The 19,731-nt window shown below is 43.4% G+C and overlaps 1 protein-coding gene and 2 non-coding genes across 3 annotated transcripts; 1 reads left to right on the plus strand and 2 right to left on the minus strand.

Moving 5' to 3' along the window:
- Positions 1–6,463: 6,463 nt before the first annotated feature.
- trnae-cuc (transfer RNA glutamic acid (anticodon CUC)) lies at positions 6,464–6,535 on the minus strand. Its single transcript has one exon. It is a non-coding gene; the product is annotated as a tRNA-Glu (tRNA).
- A 1,541-nt stretch (positions 6,536–8,076) lies between these two features.
- On the minus strand, positions 8,077–8,148 carry trnae-cuc (transfer RNA glutamic acid (anticodon CUC)). The gene has a single exon. It is a non-coding gene; the product is annotated as a tRNA-Glu (tRNA).
- A 565-nt stretch (positions 8,149–8,713) lies between these two features.
- On the plus strand, positions 8,714–15,785 carry txnl1 (thioredoxin-like 1). Its single transcript, XM_030342006.1, has 8 exons — positions 8,714–9,012; positions 9,552–9,648; positions 9,964–10,137; positions 11,209–11,331; positions 12,998–13,067; positions 13,434–13,606; positions 14,010–14,114; positions 15,353–15,785. Exons 1-8 carry the CDS (start codon positions 8,915–8,917, stop codon positions 15,380–15,382), a joined length of 870 nt encoding a protein of 289 aa, XP_030197866.1. The 5' UTR covers positions 8,714–8,914; the 3' UTR covers positions 15,383–15,785.
- The last annotated feature ends 3,946 nt before the right edge of the window (positions 15,786–19,731 follow it).

A 19,731-nucleotide genomic window follows, 5' to 3' on the forward strand; every position in this document is an offset into this window, starting at 1 on the left:
CATTTTTATAGAGACTAGCAACATCAAGAAAGCCAAACTACAAAGATGACAAAGTTCACCCAAGGGTACTTACAATTTCCAGAGCAATACGGCCAAGTCGGCAACCGTCTTCTTTTTCTTTCAGTTCATGCTATTCCTGAGAAGCTCGGCCAACGTTTATTTGTGTCTGGCCTCTCTGTGGGTCAGCAGGGCCGGTGCTGACCGTTTCGGTTCCCTAGGCGACTCAACATTAAATTGTGCCCTGGACAGGGCTTCCTAGCAGGGGGGGAGGGTTTCAGTGCGCCCTAACAATTAATCCCGCGCCTTGTCCCTTCTCCCTTCTCCATTCCATTTGGGAGCATGTTTGGTTTCATTTCGCTCGTTTCGTATATTTTTATTAATTAATTAAGGGCGCCACCAGGGGGCGCCCCTGAGATTTTTTGCCACCCTAGGCAATCGCCTAGGTCGCCTATGCCGAGCGCCAGCCCTGTCGGTCAGTCTCCCTTTTATCTTCTTCTGTTCCTTCGACATTGGGTTTCTCTGTCTCTTTTTAGTCGGCTGATCCATGATGAATTTAACAATCCCTTTGCTACTTGTGTTTATATCGAGCCGGTTCCGTGTTTGTGGGTCTATAGTGCCGTCAAGCAATCCGTTACTTCGCGAGACCCGAGACTCCCGTGAGAGTGGGCAGCGGGTCGCCGGCAGAAACTTGCATATTCCCTTTCTCCACCAAAATGCGCTAGGGGGAGTCGAAACAGCGACCAATTGACCTATAAAGTGTAATAAAACCATCACAATGACTCTTAACCTGTTATATTAATTTAAATTAAGCCAAAAAAGTTGCATAGTTCCCCTTTAATTGAGGAAAGAACAGTGGAACAATGGAAGTTTCCTTTGAGCTCTGTAGACTGTCCAAGATTGCTGTAACCCTTCCTGTAAGCTCAGCCTCTTGGGAACACAGTTTCTCCACACTGAAACTGATATCATAAATAGGAAATGGCACATTGTTTTGCACTTTGTTGTACCCTGGAGGTTTTTTTCACATTTGTATGTTGTACCGTGGACTGTATTTTTTAATTTTCATTTTTTTATGGCCCTACCTCTCTTGCACGCTTATACAAAACAAATGTTTATATTATTTTGATGACTTAGGGCATGAGCTCCATCAATTTAAGATAGTTTGAAAGAAGAATACAGACTGTTGAAGTAATAAACTCTTGTACAAATTAAAAGTTTGATTATTTTAAAGTAAAATAAAGTTTATAATCTTTAAATATAATTGTTTGCCTTTTTGTGTTCCCTTCTGGTTAAACACTGGCCCCTCCTATTGAAATGTGTCTAGAACCGCCACTGAGTGCTGTACAAATACACCTGATTTGTTTGCTAATAAGGATACATGACATGTAAGTTATCAAGTATGCAAAATACAATGAAGTCAATTAGGTTTTATATTTCTCTAACTTTTGCTTCCTTGTGTATCATGCCGTTGTCAATTAAACTTGAAGAGATATTCGCATTTACAGCAGTTAGGAATAACTACACTGCCTAGCTGTCTCCCTCTGCTGCTCAAAAACGATATTGCAGAATGTTTCCTGTTGAAATGTTGGTGTTGGTAAAAGGGAGTAACATTTCTCTCTATGTGCTCTGGTTATACATTGTGGTTTTGATCCTTTATTACTGATAAAATAAGTGCAATGAGCTGTGTTACATATTTCTACTATTCTGTTCTCACAATCGAGTTAGAGCTAAGCTGTGCTGTGCTATGCCTATCAGAGCAAAAGCTTAGCTCCACGTTAAAGCTTAGCCTTTATAGTAGTTCAGTACTACCTAACGTCTTCAGTAGGGGTGGAGCGGTTCATAAAATTCTCGGTTTGGTAGGCTACATATCACAGTTTTGGGGTCACGGTGTTCGGTTCGGTACAGAGGTTGGTAAAGCAGGGAATGACAAGTGGCTATAATACAATATATTATCAATTCTTGCTCTGTGATGACTTTAGGTCTTGTCCATTGTTGTGGCAATGGCTCTCTGATGCATGCCAAGGTTTTGAGCAGTGCTGGAAGTTCTAGCGCGGCTGTACGGCGGTGCTAGTATTGGAGATCTCATTGGAAACACGACCCACGTAAGTTCAAATGAAGACACTGCTTTGAAAGTATGGGGGAACTTCAAATGATCATACAACTGGAAAGGTGGTTCGACCATTGTGCAAAGTTTCAGTTAAATGGCTTTACATACTTATTGATTGTATAGTATGATGTATGATGACTTATTATCTCTATTATAGGTTCATAGAAGAAGAAAGAGAGTCAACTAGCAACCAGCTATTCTGCTCTGCCCCATTTCACGGATGCTCAGAGGTCTTCCATGATGAGTAAGATTCCAGCTTTGCAATTTAGCCCCCAGACTGCAACAGGAGCTTTGTACCGGTAGCTCCAACTTGTGCAATTGGGTCGTTGTCCTTTGTGATAAGACAAGAGTCTTTGATAGCCCAATAGGCATATCCCATCCCAGATCAGCCTTGAGCGGGGTGTGTCACTTGCTATAAAACATGAGTTGGACACCTTTATCACCCGTAGGCCTATGTGGAAACAGTCCACTGCATGTATGCGGAAACATTCCAGTCCACTACAGATAACGATGATTCTCTTCTTTACTCTTGAATGACTCATGTGGCTCATGAAGAAGACCTCAGGGTCCAAATATTGTGAATTGTGTCATACACACTTCACTGTCCTCCAACCGGCCCCTATCGGCTGTTCGGAGAAAAAGCAATAAATCATGTATGTCAGGATTCTGTCTTGCCCAAAGAAAAAAGGATGAAATTAATTTTATTCTCAGTGGAAAATGCAACATTTTAAGATAGCAGCATTATTAATTTTCTTTATTATTATTAAATGCAACACTTTCTATCTTCGCCATGTTGATTCAAGACGGAGGCGTAACTTGTAGTAGGAGGCGTAACTTGTTATTTTCTAAATCGCGGTCCACGCGAGATCTTTCTCTTTTCGCGGTAAACAAAAAGCGTTGTAAATCACGGTTCACACGAGATCTTCATTGAAGTCGGGTCTTCCGATATTCATGACGGTAAGTACATTTAAGGCCTAATATTTGAGGTCCGAGTTGCGGTCATTTATGTACCCGCGCACCACTGCTACATACAGATCACTTCCGCGATTTAGACACGCCTCCGACTACAAGTTACGCCTCCGACTACAACTTACGCCTCCTAGTGCAAGTTACGCCTCCTCCGACTACAAGTTACGCGTCCTACTACAAGTTACGCCTCCGTCTTGCAGGACGCAGACAGACCCAACTCACGCCTGAGACCACTCAGCTTGCAGTTTGTTTGAATCCAATTCTTTGCGTTGTGTAGTAATCTGAGCTGTTCAAGATGTAACAAGATAATCATGACACATTAATACCGCTGTTGGACGATGTTCTTTCATTAAAAACGCATATGTTTGACTGATCTAAAGAAGGTGCAGACAGTGGCAGAGTTGCCTAAACATGGCTTCTCCAACATCTACCGTTGTTTAAGTGTTCAGTGAGCTTTAGAGACGTTTCACTTCAGCCCCGTTCCTCATCATCCCAGAACCTTAACGTCAGTTTATGGTCCAGGTAGATGCTTAGGATTCAGGAGTTGAAGCAGTTCTGCTCCAGCCCTCCACCTCCGACCAGAAACTCCATCAGTGCACCTTTTCAGTCTTTATCCCCTGCTGAGCGGAACTAGTTCGTTGTGGAACTGGCTTTGGAAAAATTAAAGGATTTGAAAACATCCCTTCATCATCTGGACCGACCACAAGAACCTTGCCTACATTCAAACAGCTAGGCGCCTCAGCTCCTGTCTAGCCCGGTGGGAGTTGCTTTTTTTTTATTTTTAGGAGCACCCGGATAAGCCTGGTGGGTTGGCTGGAGGCGCCCATTACACCCAGTGCAACTTTATGTAAACATTCAATGAAAAACAAACATTCAATTTCTAGTCTTTTTTACACGTAGTAAGTTTCAATAACTCCATACCATTACATATCGACATTCAAGGAGCAAAGATGAGACGTCGCTGTGTGGTGAGAACTGATAGAAAATCGTAAACAACAACAATCGCCGGTGGGGAGAAGCCATTTTTCCATTGACTGGAAGCCTGCTTTATTTATTGTAGGTTACAAAAAATAAAGAAAATGGCGGCATTGTTGTTGTTATCGATTTTCTATCAGTTCTCACCACACAACGACGTCTCATCTTTGCTGCTTGAATGTCGGTATGTAATGGTATGGAGTTATTGAAACTTACTACGTGTAAAAAAGACTAGAAATTGAATGTTTATTTTTAAGCCTCGAAAGTTGCACTGGGTTCCTCTAAGGGTAGGGTACTGCTGTGGCCGATACCCAGCAGATACTCCGCTCTGTCTCCCCCTCTTGGTGGTTGTGTGTCTGTGCAATGGGCGAGGCGTTCCATTAATTTCCCCCAGCTCCCTGATTACTATGCATTCCTGTTCACCTGTCTGAAGATGCACACCTGCCATCCATCTCCGGCCCTTCAGCTCTGCTGTATTTAAACCTTGGTTCTTCACCAACAGGTCACGGCTTTTGGTGAATCACGAATTTAAGTATTCTTTTCGTGTTACCTGTCTTTTGTCAAGTAGTAGTAGATACAGTGACAACACAAAATTAAACAGTTTCTGTTTTTTTCCCTAATATAAATAAATATTTGACCACCATACGATCCACAAAGTAAACTATGAACAGTAATTGAGGAAGGTTTATGATTGATGTGCTGTTTGGAAATATACCGTCCAAAATTAAATCAGTTGGATCTCTCGGTCAGAAGTTGAGGACTGGGCCAGCCTGGTCGACTTTAACTGTATCTGAAACACAAAGATGACTGAAGAGAAAAGTCTGAAACATGCATCCACACACTTGACTTAAGAGGATGTCTCAAAGACAGAGACAGAATGTATAACAGAGGACAGACAGACCTAAGGACTGTATGACAGCACGGACCGAGCTACAGATGTAAAGACTGTACAACATGCTTTGTATGGCACCCATGAGGGCCATGGGTGTGAGTTCACGAAAGTTCACGAAAAGAGTTCACGAAAAGTAAAGCATGTGTCTTTAGAAGATTGAATGATGAAACTTTGTATCTGACCCTAGACCGGCAAATGAAGAATGGCATACAATGCGACGAGGCAGAACAGGAACGTCTCTGCTTAAACAATTTGCTCAAAGAGTGCCACATATCTCTAGGGCATAAGATGAATTTGGAGGAATTTACAACTAATCAGAACAAAATGACCACACTCGCCAAAAGAAGAGACAAAGTACAATGAAGTCACTTCATACTTTCTAACAACAACTGCTACTATGGTCCAGTAGAATAGAGAATTAGAGAATATATCCTATGTGGTATCCATTCACAGGTCACATTCGGCTACATTTTCCTTGTGAGGTCTTCTTCCTGAACTGGCCCGGTCTGACCCTGTCTCCTCCACCTCCTCTCGCATCCTCTCCTCCATCATTATTTTCTTCTCCTCTACTCCCCCTTTTTTTAACATCCTCATCCTCCTTCCACTGCCAAACCTTCTCATCACCCCCTCCCTTCTGACCTCCGGCTCCTCTCCATTGGAATGGGATTCCAGCCATGATTTCTATGGTCTGGATCCTGAAAACATTTACACATTATGTATACTTGAAAGAATGTGAATTCAGTTATTCCGGAATAACGTATACGTTTTACTTCATTATTCCAAGATTTGATGTGGGACAAACATTGGTGTATGTCACCGTAGAAAATCATGGTTATTTTTATAGTTTGTAATTGTGGTTTTGCATTATTATTTCAAATAATTGCTTTTTGCTTTGGATCTGCTTCTGCAACCGTTTGACTGGCTAAGAATGCAGATAAATAATCGGCTTCAGTCATGTTACTTTATTTCACTGGACTAATGCTTCAGGACTTGAGTGAAATATACATTTATTCCCAAGCGATAATTTGAAGGTGAAGGACAATGTTGAACCGTACCGTAGTTGCGACGTGCGATGCGTCAGCAGGCTGTCTGCTGGGGGAGGGGAAGGAAGGAAGGTGACGCGGAAAAGGTCTCCCTGCTGCTGTGGAGCTGTTGTGTAGAGAGAGAGGACATTATTTCAGATTCCAGTCAAGGTGTTACATTGCGGCTTTCTGAGAGGCAAAAAGCCGTTATGAAGTTGACGTAGCATTTCTCATTATTACCGACTACGTTGATTAGTGACAACCATACACTGACCGTTACCGTTTGCTTTAAAGGTAACAAGAAGGCTGACGATATGGCTGGGAGTAGCGGCTGTAGCGTCGTTACATGTGTGGACATGTGGAGCTGAAAGTCTTGTTGGTTCATAAGATATGTTGCATGGCGAACAGAGCGATGGTGGCGTCATATATATGAGGTTAGTGATAAGAGCACAAGGAACATGGTCAAGGAGAATATTTATGTACCAAGTTTCAAAAGTTGAGTTCCCTGACCGGGAATCGAACCCGGGCCGCGGCGGTGAGAGCGCCGAATCCTAACCACTAGACCACCAGGGAGCATGGTCTCCTCCGACCAGGGAGCAAAATTCTTGATCACCATGGACCACCAGGGAGCCTGAGTGGTCTTAACAATTAGACCACCAGGGAGACGTCCTAACTACTAGACCACCAGGGAGAGGTCCTAACCAGTGGCGGCTGGTGATCAAAAATGTTGGTGAGGCAAAGTAAAGACAGGGGGTCTGGGGTCCCGTCCCCCCCCCCCATAAAAAAAATTGAATTTAATAGATTTGATTTCCTGTATTCTGGTGCATTTTGGGGATGGCCACTACCTATTTACCTACTATTCATTCAGATTCATAGCCTAGTACATCCTGACTTGCAGGGCCTGGACAAATTTACACTGCATATACAGACCTACTTCATGGCCATTCCACCAGCCATTGCTATTTTACCCATCGTTGTTATTCTGATATTGAGACAAATCATGATCACTGTCCATAGTGTCCATTTTTTCAAATGCAGTTAGGAGTATTGGACAGTTGCTTAATTTTGTTTATATGCTACAGGCCGAAAGACTGAATTAAGCATAAGTATAACATTGCTTGGGGAGTCCAATTCCTCCACTGAAAAGGGTGGAAAGTGCTCACAACTCTCTGCTAGTTAGCGATCTATCCCTTCTCTACATGTAGGCATAATTGTGTTGCGCGAATGCTGCTGAGGAAGGTAGCCTATTTGATTGATTCGCTGAATTGTCCCATCATGTGGTGTTAACAAAAAAGAAAAGCGATACCATTGGCCTGGGGCACCTACTGGTGCGAGCCGAGGGCGAATTTTCTTGCGCCAATGAAAAGCTGTCTCTGCTTGATAGACAGCAAAAAGTTAGCGAGCTTACATTGACTTCAACATGGCCGGCGCCCCTGACTTGGAGGAGGGCTTTATTTCGAATGACCAATAACTAGCCTAGTCCAAATCATTGACGTTCAGACACATTTAAATTGTTGCTGGCAGTGACAAGTAGGCCTGTATCACACAATTAAACGAAATTAAACGGATAAACGCTATGTATTTTTTTTATTTATTTCGTATTGATAAAAGTTGACTAATAGTTGGCAGATATATTCAAGTGAATATTTCACGGAGGGGCGGCGCCCTAGCGCCCCCTATTGACCCACCGCCACTGGTCCTCACCACTAGACCACCAGGGAGGTCCTGACCACTAGACCACCAGGGAGGTCCTGACCACTGGACCACCAGGGAGAGGTTCTGACCACTGAACCACCAGGGAGAGGTCCTGACCACTAGACCACCAGGGAGGTCCTGACCACTAGACCACCAGGGAGGTCCTGACCACTGGACCACCAGGGAGAGGTCCTGACCAATAGACCACCAGGGAGAGGTCCTGACCACTGGACAACCAGGGAGAGGTCCTAACCACTAGACCACCAAGGAGAGGTCCTGACCACTAGACCACCAGGGAGAGGTCCTAACCACTAGACCACCAGGGAGAGGTCCTGACCACTAAACTGATAAGAACACAAGTAACATTTTCAAGAACAGGGTGAAGAAGAATATTTATGTACAATGATTCAAAAGGAGAGTTCCCTGACCGGGAATCGAACCCGGGCCGCGGCGGTGAGAGCGCCGAATCCTAACCACTAGACCACCAGGGAGCCTGAGAGGTCCTATCCACTAGACGACCAGACAGAGGTCCTACCCACTAGACCACAGGGAGATGTCCTAATCACTAGACCACCAGGGGGAAGTCCTAATCCACTAGACCACCAGGGAGGTCCTAACCAATAGACCACCAGGGAGTGTGAGAGGTCTGGACCAGGAGAATTGTAAGGTAAGAAGTAGTTTTAGATCAGCTGGTCTTTGTATTCATGTTTTTTTTTTAATATAATTGAAGTACATATCTAGCCAAAATATTACTTTGACAGTATGTTGATATTTAAAATATATCATATGGGTTAAACCTACACTAAAACCTGAATAATATGATAATATGGTCTGTATCTTTGACTTTCTTCTACCGGGGAGCCAGGGAGGTTACAACATGCAGAAGGTCCTCCACCCATAGTGCAATGCAGTAGTTCAACACATTTGAAAGAATTGACTGCGTGTGTGTTTGTGGGAACGTTTGCGTGCTTGTGTGTGCGCGCGCGCGCGTGTGTTTTTGTGTGTGTGTTTGTGTCTGCGTGTGCGTACGTGTGTGCGTGCGAGCGAGTGACGTAGAGGACTTCAACCCCGCTGATTGGCTGAGCCCTCTTCGCTATATTTGACGCGACACTAACTAGCCGCAGTGGCAGCACACGTACAGTATCAATAATAAACAACTTCTAAAGAAGAGGAAACATCTTGGTCAGAGACTTTTCGGCCTTGGTTTCAGTCCTAGTATCCTAGTAGTACTCCATCGGAGTTTTAAAGAACAGGGCCATGGTCGGCGTGAAAGTGATCGCGAATGACGCTGACTTCCAGCCGGAGCTAGCGGCCGCCGGGTCCAGGCTAGCAGTGGTGAAGTTCACAATGGCCGGGTAAGCTACTAGCCGCCTGGGCTGTTGGAACGAGCTAACGCGAGCCACACAGCTGGTGGCTAGCTGCGCGAAATGAACACAAACATACATGATTGTATATCTGCTGTATGGTTCATGTCTTTTGTTAACGCCAGTCATCGGATAGGAGCAACAGCATGCTACTTAGAGCTCTAGCCGAAGCTATAGTAGCAGGCTAACGATAGCCGAGGCTAAAATAGCAAGCTATCAGACCATATCTAGGCTAACATAGCAAGCTAAACACAGCTGAGGCTAAAAGAAAGAGCTAACGATGGCTAAATAGCTAGCTGTGACATAGCAATATTGGCATTGCTTCCTGAGGTTGAGCTCATTTCCTTATACTTTGCAATCACCAGCTAACTAATGATCAAGAACGTCATTTTACAATTTTGTCCTTAACTTTGTGGGATGAGAACGGAGAGGGGGCACTTTGTATTTTCTTCTAGTAAACTTGTGTTACTTGCAAATATCAACATAAGGGAGATTGGGACAGCGCATTAACCCTCTGGTTGAATTCCAAGGTGTCGACCCTGCATCAGAATATCCCCTGCCTTCAACCTGTTGAGTAACAGATACCCACAAGTGGTCTTCCTTGAAGTAGACGTACACGTCTGTCAGGTGAGTGTTGTTGAAACAAAGATCAACAAAGTACATTTTTCCATCTTTGCCCTTGATTCACGGAGAAACCTGTATACTGTTGACATGGTTAATTAAGTTTCAAGGACATAACTTCATGATACAGTGACACTTGGAAGTTTGTTACTGTGTCGACCAGAAACCCAGCTGACCCTGTTGAAGCATGTTATTTCATATATGAAGTTGCAACTGTTGATGCTCTTATTACAAGCCATTGGAATCAGGTTTTAAGTAACTGTTTTGTTCAGGTTGCAGATTTACTTCAATAAAGGGAATAACGCCTCTTCTTTTTGGTAGGCCACTGCGGCCGCCAATAACATCTCTGCCACGCCCACCTTCCTGTTCCTGAGGAACCGGGTGCGTGTGGACCAGTACCAGGGGGCGGATGCTGCTGGCCTGGAGGAGAAGGTCAAACAGCACACAGAGAACGACCCCGGAAACAATGAGGACTCAGACATCCCTAAGGGATATGTGAGTACAGCATCATGGTGAAACTCCCACTAAGGCTGTAGTGACCACAGACGCACGTACTGCTGTGGAGAACGGTTAGGAAGTTTATGTGACAATACAATCCACAACAATACCAATGGCCAAGGCAGTAGTGGAGGAAGAGAAGAGAACTTGATATTGAAATGATCACATTTAAACATCATGCCTCCCAAATCTATGGGCAGAGTCTACTGAGGTTTTGCGGACTAGGCAGTACAATTAAAGATAGACTGATTCTCATCACTAAGATCTCTTAAAGCTCCAGTTTGTAACTATTGTAGCATCTAGCTATGAGGTTGCAGTTTCCCAGCAACTGAATCCCCCCCTCCCATTCCAACAGCTACGGTGGCCTCAGGCGTCAGGTGCTAGTAGGTACTTCCAAAATAATGTCACCGTATACGTCAACATCAGTGTCACAGGATAAGTTTCCATAATAGATTTATGAATTGTATTCAGTAATTTAGTTTGTACACACAACTATAGGTCGCAGCTTATAAGTAAAGTAATTTTTACAAGGCATGCGCTTTTCTGACACTTGTACCCTTAATAATGCCTCTGTCAGCGTTTCTGTCAACCAGCCTCTACTTAATGAATGCATAGACCACTTCTGCTCTGCTGCGACACACTCGCAGCAATCACAAAGAGCCCACCGTTGCGGTAGGCTCCTGGTGTATTCAAAACTGAGCTGTCAGTTTTAACCGAACCCTGGAGCCTTACCCCCAATAGTATGATTTGTTTGGGGTGGTGTGAACGCTCATTTGAACGCTCCCTGGTGCCGACCAGACAAACGAAAGCTGGTCCACTTGGAAACGGGATTCTCTGTCCCCGCCCACTGTGAACGTGATCTGGCCCAATTATCGCTAAGCAAAAAAGGTTGCAAAAACAGGCTTGTTTTGACTTCTTTTATAATAATCATACAATTATTAAAACAGAAACACAAGTAAAATATATTTTCATACATCGGTCAGCACGTGTCTCTCCTGCCAAAGACAATGGATTGAGGTGCGCTTTTCTCCCTATGAAAGTAACCTGTGTGTCCGTGTGTGATTTCAGATGGACCTGATGCCCTTCGTCAGCAAAACGGGCTGCGAGTGTCTGAATGAGAGCGACGACTGTGGCTTTGACAACTGTCTGACAAAAGATGACTCCTACCTAGAGTCTGACTGTGACGAACAGGTACTAACTGAGATACTGCTGCAGTACTGCTCTTTATACATCCAGTCTGATGAACAGGTATTACTGAGATTTTGCTGAAGTACTGCTCTTAATACATCCATGAGTCCGTGATGAACAGGTAGTACTGAGACACTCACTGAAATTTTGCTACTCGAACGGACTGTGTCAATTATCTGAACGCACATGGCCTTAGAGATCGGATAATGGCCGGAGCATGGCTGAATCCGCTACCCTAGGTGGCGCTGTAGCCCTTTCAACAAGTGGTTATAGAGCCACATCCGGTTGACCTCTACGTCCCAGCAACAACAAACACAGGCAGCATTCGAGAAAGATGTTTTCAGTAAACAGCTGTCAGTTCACTTCGGGTCCATGCCATTTCTCCGACGCCACATTGTTCCGACCTCTCGGTCGGAACGTATGCTGGAGGATTCTGCATACGACCGAGGGGTCGGAACAATGGAGCGTCGGAGAAATGACATGGACCCGAAGTGAACTGACAGCTGTCCCGCATATGGCAGCAATCAATCTTGACTTCAGAGAGTCAAAGCCAAAATTCCTTTACCCCAATTCCTTCTACACCATTGCCGAGATAACCCGCACTACGAGTCTTTGTTGTGGATGTACCAGAGAGTCGGAGAACCCGACGCAGTCTTTAAGGTTCATAATATCAGAGAATATCCCCGTCAGTTCGGTCACTGCGAAATGAATGAATAAAGATCATCTACACGTCAGTGGAAAAAAACTTTTATTTTGACAGATGTGCCTGAAGTTACTACTTTACAATCTCGTTGATGACCAACGTTTAGGAAAACATGCACTTTTAATTCAGCCTTGGGTGAAATCGATGTGTGGTGTACTGAATGCATGTTGATTATGTTACACTTATAGGGGGCAATGGCATGACACCGGCTTCCTCCATCTTCTGCGTCACCTTTTCAAATAAATCGCCGTTTCCGAAGGCGACAACCATAAACCTATAAAGAAATAATTTAATATTTATAAAGAAATAAGAATTGTTTATATGTCTTTGGGGACATCAACACGACTAGCATCTCCTTCTACTTCCGGCTCACGTCCCCCGGCCGAAAGATCTCGAGCATGCGCAGAACGCGAAATCCGATGCGTTATATGATGCAGGTAGAAACCGGACTATGATCGAGTTTTGTAGGTGTTCTTATCCGATCTCGCTTGTCCGTTCATGTACCGATTTCGGTCCGATGTAGATCGGGTAAAGGTGTTTACATGCCTTTTTAGAAGTCCGGTTGAGGTCTTCAGAAGTTTAACAACCGACCAATGGGTCTACTTTTCAGCCATCACCCTATGCGAAAAAAATGATGCAAAGAAATAATCAAATACTGTAATCTGTAATCAAGGATTGAATGAGTGTCATGGATACAGAGTAGGCGCTGCCTGGGTGAAGATGTGTTTCCCGACCGTCACTCTATCAGCTCTACTCTAGCAGTTATTCATAATTTATTATTTTATTTAATCAATGTTCAGTACACTACCGCTTAAATGTTAGACAAAGTTTTGAAAACAGGCATATGATGTGATGGAAATCCAAGCAGTTGAAATCCAAGCAATTATATTTATTCTTGTAATTAAAAAAAACTAATATTGTGATAAATATAATGTTGTTATAATAGTGGTTTTGTGTGTTGTCCAGCTACTGATCACCATGGCCTTCAACCAGCCTGTCAAGCTGTTCTCCATGAAGCTGCTCTCCTCCGACTTCGGTGAGTTCCCCCTTCACCTAAAAGATGTGAATGCTCCTTCCTGTCCGGTTAACCCTGCTTCCTGTCCTGTGAATGCTCCTTCCTGTCCTGTGAATGCTCCTTCCTGTCCTGTGAATGCTCCTTCCTGTCCTGTGAATGCTCCTTCCTGTCCTGTTAACTCTCCTTCCTGTCCTGTTAACTCTCCTTCCTGTCCTGTTAACCCCCCTTCCAGTCCTGTTAACCCTCCTTCCAGTCCTGTTAACCCTCCTTCCTGTCCTGTTAACCCTCCTTCCTGTCCTGTGTATACTCCTTCCTGTCCTGTTAACCCTCCTTCCTGTCCTGTGAATGCTCCTTCCTGTCCTGTTAACCCTCCTCCCTGTGCTCCAGCCCAGGCCCCTAAGCTGCTCAAGGTGTTCATCAACCTTCCTCGCTCCATGAGCTTCGACGATGCGGAGCGCAGTGAGCCCACGCAGGCTCTGGACCTGACGGAGGACGACTTCAAGGACGACGGCCTTGTCCCCCTCAGATACGTCAAGTTCCAGAACGTCCAGAGCGTCACGGTAATGAGACTTAGACCAGTTAGTGGTTATAAAGACTTAAACCAATTAGTAGTTATGAAGGCTTCAACCTGTTAGTGGTTATGAAGGCTTAAACCAGTTCATGGTTATGGAATGAAGGCTTAAACCAGTTCATGGTTATGGAATGAAGGCTTAAACCAGTTCATGGTTATGGAAGGAAGGCTTAAACCAGTTCATGGTTATGGAATGAAGGCTTAAACCAGTTCATGGTTATGGAAAGAAGGTTTAAACCAGTTCATGGTTCTGGATGTACTATATAGGTTCATCACTTGCCCTCATTAGATGTCCATTACGGAGCCACAGTACCTCTTTAGGTGGTACATCAGAGACCTCTAGTGGTCTCAGTGTGTAGTACACTGGGTTCTGATGGCCGCTCTCTCCACAGTTGTTTGTGAAGTCCAACCAGGGAGACGAGGAGACGACAAAGATCAACTACCTGACCTTCATCGGTACCCCTGTACAGGCCACCAACATGAACGACTTCAAACGGGTATGTACTGTAGGGACAACCTGACCATGTGTTACATACACAGCACCACCTTGACCAACGTTAAGGATTGAATTCAAATACTGTAGTACATATACTAGGGGTGGGACAAATTATATATTATATTTTTTATTTTTCCTTTGTGCGATGCGAGAATAGAAACACTGGCGTCATATATCAATATCATATTTTTCTAGGTTTTTATTTACAAATTATATAGGCATATATTTTTTTTACAGATTTTTTTTTTTCTCCATTTTTGTGCTTTATTCATGAAGAGTTAGATTGGATATATTGCCCCAGATATCGATATTTAATCTAAAAAAAATAAGGCGTTCTAAACAGATTTCCCTGGTCCTCGAGGTACCGCTCAACACATGAATGAAGAAAACATGAACGGTAGTTAACTAGCCAAAGAGTGACTGAAAAACTCAGTTGAGACCATGAATAAAGACCGAAATCTAGCACTTTAGCTTTTCAGTCATTTTGTATTCATTGTTACACAATCCTAAAACTATACACACAATATGTTTAACAATACATTTTTGCAGAATCGCTGTATTGTGATATTATCGGTATCACCATTTATTGCGTATGGTATTGTGAGGCACCCCGTGATTCCCACCCCTAACGTATACTCCATGTACAGCTCACTGAGCACTGCTCAGGGATGACTAGAGGATACGCTCTAGAGGTAACATGTCCTCTAGAGCGGCGTGTCGCTTCTGGGCCACCGTAGAAACACGGCGAGCTCTCGGAACAGGACTCCCTAAGGAGATATAAAGGACTTCCTCTATTGGAACGGAGACCCCAGAACATCATGTTACCTTGGGATTATAAACATTCAAACAGAATTAGGAATATTATTTTCCATTTATGCCAAGTCTGTGCAGGTAGATGTCAAGTTATTCTAGACGGGGCGTCCCGGTGGCTACCTGGGTTTAGCGTCTACCATTAAGGCCCAGTCCTGATCTCAGCCACCCGGGTTTGATTCCTGCCCGTGGTCCGTGGCTGCATGTCCTCCACTCTATCTCCCTTACCTTCCATCTTACTCAAACCTAAAGCATAACAATTAAAAAATAAATCTTTAAAAAAAAGATTATCTATTCTAGAGGCCCGCATCTTTAAGTCTGGGATAAAGTTGCCTGAAAAAATGATGTTTGAATTTAGCTGGTTTATTTTATTTTTTAATCTCTTATCATATTTGATACTGACTTGCGTTCTGTTGGTGTGATGTACAGGTGGTGGGGAAGAAAGGAGAGAGTCACTAAGCCAGGAGGAGGAGAGAAGACTGAGGAGGAGGAGAGATGAGGAGTCAGGAGTCTAGCTACTCCTCACAAGGAGTGACCTCTGCCAAAACCACACACACACCACACACACATCACACACACACACACTGAAGGGATTCTAACCATTTTACCAGTTATGTTGAAAAAGGTAAAAATACTGCGTACCACATGCATTGACACACACAGGCCTGCTCTTAAAGGAGCTTTAGGTCAGATATTATTTGGTTTTATCTATGGGTACATGAAGCTGCAAACATACACACTTGACACACAGATTAAAGACCTGCGGTGTGACTGTGGACTATGGAATGTGTCTTTATGAATCATTTGTATTGTAATTCAGAGGTGAATCACTGTAAATAAATACAATCCTTTTCCAAAGGCATGTGCGTTGTGTCATATTGGGGGGCTGGAAACTGCCCCGCACTGTCGTCTCATTGGCAAACCTCTCACACAGTCGACCAATAGGCAGAGGCGTAGGGAACCAATGGTAAGAGGTGAGGTTTTTAACAAAGACAATATGGAGATAAAGCTGTTCGTACAAATTCCTCTATTAGATGAGTTACATCTGCATTGAACAGTTCAGCTTGCATATATTTTTTTATCGTTTGTAACTGCGTAACACTGAATGCTTCATGAATAATTGTAAACATGTATTTTGGAAAATTTAATCTTTCCAGAAATAACTAAGAAATTATAATAAATCCGAAAGTAAAACGCTTTGCGGTTTTGTCTTGTAATTTGCCCACTAACGTCCAGATTGGATTTTATTTTCTCCATATTTAATCTTTATTTGGCCGAAATAATCGGGACATCAGAAACGTACTTATTGTGTGACGCGACTTGGATTTATTTTAGATTATCTTTATTATACAAACCTACTTCTAATATATAAATGAACGATTAAACGTATTGCTTAAGTGGAACTTCTCAGGCAACGTGAATGCTTCCACAAATTATCTTGCCACTTGATGCAACCCTCCAACCCAAACGTCCCGAACATCAGCCTGCCAGGTTCTACAGTTAATCGCTCATCAGTTATACACCGTTACACACTGTTTAACACTGGCCAATACACAGTGAGGAACAGTAAGAACTACGACCTACTGCTATTTTGGCTTCTCTTTTTTGGCGTCCTGGAAAAATGTAAACTTTCAAAAATATGTCTGCAACGATTCCCAGTGACAGAACATGAAGGCCCAACAGCGCCTTTTTAAATAGCTCTGAGCGCGACTGGATGCTGCGCTTCTTCTCCTGACACCACAGTTCAAGATGAAATGGTTAGTCAGCTCGGGTGTGTTTGATTTATTCAACACGCCAGCCCTGCAAGGTGTTGTGCACACTTCTGTAATGTTAGAGTGGGTCTAGAAATAACAGTTGCATAAATCAAAGAGAAAACACCGAGCTATAAAGCCATTCTCAACGAACGCAACAACCCTCTTGGCCTCGTTATGAAGCTGCGATACCAGACGTGGCCACTTGGTGTCACTACGGTAATTTGAGTAGCTGTACAGCTTATATTGGCTATAATTAATTTGTGCTAAAAGGTATTTTCTTTATTAGAGATGCAGAACAGCCTGCCTTAGGTCAGATGTTATTAATCACCTGAAGATATTTACCCATAATTCTCTATTTTTATCTTGCTCAGGAAATTAGGGGTTGATAAAGATTTATTTCATTCGATTTTTTCATGGAAATGAAAATAATAATTCTACATTTGAAGAAAAGGACCATTTACTTTGTTAGTCTGCTATAGGTCCTGTTGTCCCTGTAGTTGATGTCACTATGTATTGTGGTACAACTGTGGCACTCAGTACTACTACTCAGATTGCTAGTACTATGGTAGTGTTATTAATGTAGTACTATGATGTCTATTGGGTCAAAACAGTTTAGTAAAGAAAATGCAGGGATTGTGTCGAGTGTTTCATCTGTCCCCACCATCATGACCACTACCCCTCCACCATGACCACTACATCCACCATCAAGTGACTACCGTATATCAACCATCATGACCACTATACATCAACCATCATGACCACTACATCAACCATCATGACCACTACATCAACCATCATGTGACTATATCAACCATCATGACCACTTTATCAACCATCATGACCACTACATCAACCATCATGACCACTTCATCAACCATCATGACCACTATATCAACCATCATGACCACTATATCAACCATCACCACTATGTCCTCTATCATGACCACTATGTCCTCTATCATGACCACTATGTCCTCTATCATGACCACTATCTCCTCTATCATATCACTCTATCATGACCACTATGTCCTCTATCATATCACTTTATCATAACCACTATCTCCTCTATCATATCACTCTATCATGACCACTATGTCCTCTATCATATCACTCTATCATGACCACTATGTCCTCTATCATATCACTCTATCATGACCACTATCTCCTCTATCATATCACTCTATCATGACCACTATGTCCTCTATCATATCACTCTATCATGACCACTATGTCCTCTGTCATGACCACTATGTCCCCTATCATATCACTCTATCATGACCACTATGTCCTCTATCATATCACTCTATCATGACCACTATGTCCTCTATCATATCACTCTATCATGACCACTATGTCCTCTATCATATCACTCTATCATGACCACTATGTCCTCTATCATATCACTCTATCATGACCACTATCTCCTCTATCATATCACTCTATCATGACCACTATGTCCTCTATCATATCACTCTATCATGACCACTATGTCCTCTATCATATCACTCTATCATGACCACTATGTCCTCTATCATATCACTCTATCATGACCACTATGTCCTCTATCATATCACTCTATCATGACCACTATGTCCTCTATCATATCACTCTATCATGACCACTATGTCCTCTATCATATCACTTTATCATGACCACTATGTCCTCTATCATATCACTCTATCATGACCACTATGTCCTCTATCATATCACTCTATCATGACCACTATGTCCTCTATCATATCACTCTATCATGACCACTATGTCCTCTATCATATCACTCTATCATGACCACTATGTCCTCTATCATATCACTCTATCATGATGACCACTATCTATATTTTTCGTCCGTATGCTCCTCCTCACTTTACTTGAAGGAACATGCGTGGGAGAAGAGCACAGTCCACGTCTGTGTGCACGTGCTATGAAATGTGTAACAGATGTTCATCGACGACACCCAAGAATATCCTTCCTTTCTGTCTGTCTCTCTTAAATATGTAAACACAAACAGAGCAGACTGCGCTCCAACTATAAGGTAAAGAGAACGCTAGATAAGAGGAGAGCGAGAGAGCGATCAGGGGGGTAAGTGATACAGGGAGTGACAGAACAAGCGAAAGAGAGGGAGGGAGAGGTTCAAAGAGAATGGATGTTTCTTAGTGTCACATTCCGCACAGCAGGGTGCGGTGCTGACATCACAACCGCCCTACTCCGTGGCCTGTGTGGGAACATCGTGGAATCACCGCTGAATACTTCTCTGTCTGCATCACGCCCCCGCTCCCCGCTGACTCTGAGACAAGCCTCATGTGTTTGAAACAGTCTTTATGTCTGAGACAGACCCCACATCTATGAAACAGTCTTTATGTCTGAGACAGACCTCACATCTATGAAACAGTCTTTATGTCTGAGACAGACCTCACATCTATGAAACAGTCTTTATGTCTGAGACAGACCTCACATCTATGAAACAGTCTTTATGTCTGAGACAGACCTCACATCTATGAAACAGTCTTTATGTCTGAGACAGACCTCTCATCTATGAAACAGTCTTTATAGGAGAAAAAACTCTTGTGTATAAGATAGTCTTTATAAAGACAAACCTCTAGTCTTTATGTCTATGATAAACACCTCCTAAATTCTAATACAAGAGTGTACTGCTTCATTCGCAGGTTGAGAAAAATGTCAAAGATGTTTGTGCAGTGTGTGGATGAGGGCCGGTTTGTGCAGCCATCATCCACACACACTCTGGTATGGAGTCGTCACCAGACCAATGGAGAAAGAGAAGCCCAGAACAATGACGTCCATGGTCCGACATCTTTAGATAAACTGAGTTGATGTCGCAAAACACACCTTTGTCTCAGCTGGGGTAGGACGCAGTTATATTAGAAACAGCGATGGTGACGGTTCCCCTTTAGGTACTATCACCGTCAAAACCTTCCTCTGGTATGCCCCTGGCCCTACTGGGGCATACCTGAGTGGTAGAAAGACCTGGACCTACAGGGACCCCGTCCTACTGGGACCTGGGTTAGGGACCTAGACCTGGTCCTACCAGGACCTGTT

This window comes from Gadus morhua, chromosome 19 (assembly GCF_902167405.1).
Source record: "Gadus morhua chromosome 19, gadMor3.0, whole genome shotgun sequence".
In the NCBI taxonomy this organism is placed as follows: Eukaryota; Metazoa; Chordata; class Actinopteri; order Gadiformes; family Gadidae; genus Gadus; species Gadus morhua.